We start from the raw sequence: 4474 nt of genomic DNA on the forward strand, positions 1-4474 counted from the left end.
TAACAAAATGCAGTAATAAATAACAACATTTACAAAGCATATCAATCTATATTACTATGGCTGATGTGTCGAGCAGTGAGCTCTTCAGGTTTGTCATCGGCGCCGACTTGCTTCAAGCTTGACGAACTTGTTGAAGCTGCGTTTTTATTTTCTGTTGTTCCGATTTTTATGCTGTTTCTTTTCTACTGTATTTTCTATTGTTCCGTTTTTGTTGTTCCTTCGGGAAAAAGGAACAGCAAAAACCAAAGGTGTTGTTCCTTTAGATCGGCAGAATAAAAAACCAACGGGAGGAAAGCTCTAGAAGACCTGAGGACAGAATGAGAAGATGGGAGGCACAGAGGATTAAGCAGGGAGGAGGAGTCACGGGAGGGAGACAACGAGTGCAGAACAGGAGTCATGAAATGAGATAAGCTGGCGGGTTTCATGTTTGCAAAAGAGGGGAATGTATTTTCTGAAAGAAGGCGGATCATCGAGCAGATAGAGTCTTGGACATGGATCATGAGGATCTTGAACTAGTTCCAAGTGTCAGGGATTTCTGATTTGGGGGCTTGGAAAGAACAGAGGAGGTTCGGTGTCATGGCAGATATTGAAGAGATTCCTCATTATTGAAATGTAGGCTGCCCAATGCTATATTGCATGCCCTGTTGGCAAGAAGGTCGGCATCCTTGTTGAATGTACGAAGGATGTGACGGAAGGTCAGAGTGATGAAGGACTGGCTCAAATTTTTGTACCTGCTGATGGACTGATGGAGAAGGACGTTGGGTGAATCTTTGTTTTGGGCCATGAGGCCAATAACAACTACTGAATCTCCAAAGATGTAAGCTATGTCTATACCGAGCTTGCTGAGCTGAATGAGGCCTTGATACAAGGCTAAAGCCTCAACCCTGTTGTTAGAAAGGTGCCCGAGCCCCCATTCATATGAGACCATACAATCTCCATTAGCATTGCAAATCACTCCACCTACTCCAGCAATCCCAGGATTTGATTTCGAGGCACTGTAAGAAAAAAGGTAATAAGTGTTGCATTTTTTAAGCCATGTAGCAAATTCTTCTCCCTTAAGACGGATTTTCCAACTGTAATACATTTTAGTTTACCTGCTGCTGGTGGTGGCCTCAACCTGATTATTATTGTTTTTGTTCAATAAATAGCCAATGAAAATTCTCTCTTCCACATTAAGATTGTGATGTCTATGCTTCTGTAGTTTTTGACTAAAATAGTTTCCAAAGCAAGACTCCTTTCTTTGTTGCATAGATTCCTAGTGATTGTGTCCTTGTCCTTAAAAACTTTACGGTTTCTGGCGAGCTAGATAGACCATAAAATAGTGAGGGGTATGGCATCCCAAACCCTTTTTACTGTGTTGTGTTTTCTTTGTTTCCAAGGGTAATTTTTCCTCCATTGTTGAATAACCTCTCCTACGGAGTCCTGATCACTCCAAGGGATGTGATTGTTATGGGATATACTTCTCTAGCAGACTTTAGCAAAAGGGCGGGCAATAAAAAGATGTTGTATAGATTCTTCGTCAGATTGACAGTTAGGACAACGTGAAGGACCAATAATACCCTGCTTCCAAAGGTTATCAACAATGAGTATTTTCCCTTTCAGAAGGGTCCACAGAAAGAATTTAATTTTGGGCAGAGCTTCAGATTTCCAAACCATTTTCCAACGGTTCCAAGTGGTCATGGGGTAATGGCTGTTGCAAATGTACTGGTGAGAAAATTGAACAGTATACTTTGAGCCTGACAGGTCCCAGCAAAAGCCATCAGGTTCATTATTTTTAATTGGAGCTATACCGTGCAAATGGTATTGGAGAGCTTGAAGACTAGCCATGAGATGAACAGGAATGGCTGGGAATGTCCATCCTGACCATAAATTGGAGTCATTGTCCCACAGAGAGATCTGGTCTAGGTGGTGAATTCCTATACTATTAAAATAAGTGAGAATGGGAATGACTCTAGCATGGCTGTTTAATGGCTGCCTACCCATTATTTTGTCTGATCCAATATTGATATTAGCACCTCCTTTGGGAACTTTGGAGATATTCTGGATCATGAGAGGAATTTCTTTTTTACATAGACGCCAAATTTTGGAAGAGTCTCTAATAGGGATATCCTGATCAAGGAGCTGCTGCCTTGGGAAATTTAGGTGTTTGACCTCCAACACTCGTTTCCACCAAGCCGAGAGACCAGTGATAAGCCTCCAGATAATCTTGCCTCCATAGGCAAGGTTAAGAAATTTGGGGGATCTAATCCCAAGACCACCTCTATCTTGAGATTGGATGACCTGCTTCCAGCTAACTAAATTGAATTTCTTTTTGTCATTTTTCCCTCCTTGCTAGAGGAATTGGTGGAGGATGACTTCCATTTTGTAGTGGAAAGAGGCTGGAGCTTGAAGAAGAGAAAATTGATATAGAGGTAGGGAGGAGATACCTAATTTGAGAAGGATGAGGCGGCCAGCTGGGTTGAGCCAGATGGAACCCCAACGTTACACCTTTCTCTTAATCTTGTCAATAATTGTGTCCCAAAATTCAGCCTTCAAGGGACCTATACTTATTGGCAGGCCCAGGTAAGTGTAATGTGACCATTCATAATTACAGGAGACCCCAAGGATAGTGGCTATGCTATGCAGAACCTGTACTAGAGTTTTCCATCCATAAATACAGCTTTTCCTCTGATTGACTTGACCACTCGAATACCTCATGTATTTTTCCAATAGAAACTTAAATCGCTTGGCTATTATCGTGGATGCTCCTCCAAGTAAAAGGGTGTCATCAGCGAATTGAGAGTGGTTAATGTTCTTTACACCATTCCCAAATTTTGTTCTAGTGATGAGACCAACTCTCCTCTTGAAGTCCAGTGCTTTGCTGAAGGATTCAACCATCAGAATGAATAGGTAAGGCGAAAGAGGGCAACCTTGCCTAAGACCCCGAAAAGATTGAAAATCAGTTCCAGGTCGTCCATTAAAATAGCTAAAAGATAAGTGTGCCTTACTCTATCAAAGGCATTGGCTAAATCAAGTTTAAGGACAAATCCTTTCTCATTCCTAATTTGGCTTGAATGAACAACTTCTTGGATGAGGAGGATAGAGTCTGTAATTTGTCTATTGGCCAAAAAAACCCCTTGGTTTTCAGAAATGAGAGAAGTGAGAGAAGGGAGAAAGGATTTGAGGCGAGAAGCAAGAATTTTTGTTAGAATCTTATAGGATGAGTTGCAAAGGGAGATGGGACGGAATCGACTAAAAGAAGAAGGTTGGTTTTCTTTAGGAATGAGGGATAACTGAGTGGCATTGGTGTAACCACTGATTTTGGCTTTCCGCTGGACCAATTTGAGAATTTTAATCAGATCTCTTTTTATAATTCCCCAGAAAGCGCGTTAAAAGCAAATGGGGAAGCCATCAGGTCCTGGTGTTTTATCCGGCTGAAGAGCCCATATGGTTTTTCTAACTTCCTCCTCATCAATTTCCCAATTCAAGGTATCATTCATTTCCTTGTTGATGCTTTTGGGAAGGAATTGTAGCAGGTCATCGTAATCCTCTTCATCTGTTGTTTCAGTTAGAAGGTCCCGATAGTGGTTGGTATCAGCCTGTCTAATGGCTTCTTGGGTGGTTTGAAGGTTACCTTCAGCATCCAAGTTTGAGCTAACGGTATTGCTTACTCTCCGCATAGTAGTCTGTTTGTGAAAGAAAGTTGTATTCTGGTCCCCTCCTTGCAGCTAAAGTTGCCTCGATTTAATCCTCCATTTAGATTCCTCCTCTATGTTTACACAGCAAAGCTGAGAATATAGTTCGCTTTCTAGCATTTTGCTCTCTTAGGTGAGGCCCTGCTCTTCTATTTCCTTTTGGATGTTGTTTAGTGTATTTTTGATCTCCTTTTTTATCCTTTCAGGCTCCTTATAACTGATTTTCACCCATTCTTTTATCGCCTGTTTGGTGTTTCTAAGCTTGGATTCCCAAATGAATCCGGGAGATCCTTCTACATGCCACCTCCACGATTTCTCCACAATATCTTTAACTGTTGTAATACCATTCCAAAGCGGGCTGTACTTAAACGGGATGGGTCCGAGAGGGCAATGCTTTTCCAGATTAAGAGAAATTGGATAATGGTCGGAAGCTGAACAGGGAATAATATTAGCGTACCCAGAAGTGAAGGAAGAGAGACTCATGACGTTAATGAGAATTCTGTCTAGTCTCTCCATTATGTTGCCTGTACCTAGCCTGCAGTTGCTCCAAGTGTATCTCCTATTTTTTGGAATGATATCAACTATTTTGTGGTTATGCATAATGTCTTCTATCTAAGTTCTGAAAGGATCCAGGGAGAAAATACCTCCTCTTTTCTCATTAGCATGGAGAACAAGATTTAGATCTCCTCCTAATATGACATTGGTATTCTCCTCTACGTTCATGCTGACTTAGATTTCCTCCAACATCACTCCTTATCCCTGAAGTGGTTAGGCACATAAATGTTGTATACAACTAGAAT

General features: G+C 41.4%; 1 protein-coding gene across 1 annotated transcript; it reads right to left on the minus strand.

Moving 5' to 3' along the window:
* Positions 1 to 574: 574 nt before the first annotated feature.
* LOC149192322 (uncharacterized) lies at positions 575 to 1084 on the minus strand. The gene has a single exon (XM_089406898.1). It carries the CDS (start codon positions 1082 to 1084, stop codon positions 575 to 577), a length of 510 nt encoding a protein of 169 aa, XP_089263024.1.
* Between the last annotated feature and the right edge of the window lie 3390 nt (positions 1085 to 4474).

Source organism: Pinus tabuliformis, chromosome 2_2 (genome assembly GCF_031772625.1).
Source record: "Pinus tabuliformis cultivar Carrire ecotype Pingquan chromosome 2_2, CPIR1, whole genome shotgun sequence".
NCBI lineage: Eukaryota > Viridiplantae > Streptophyta > Pinopsida > Pinales > Pinaceae > Pinus > Pinus tabuliformis.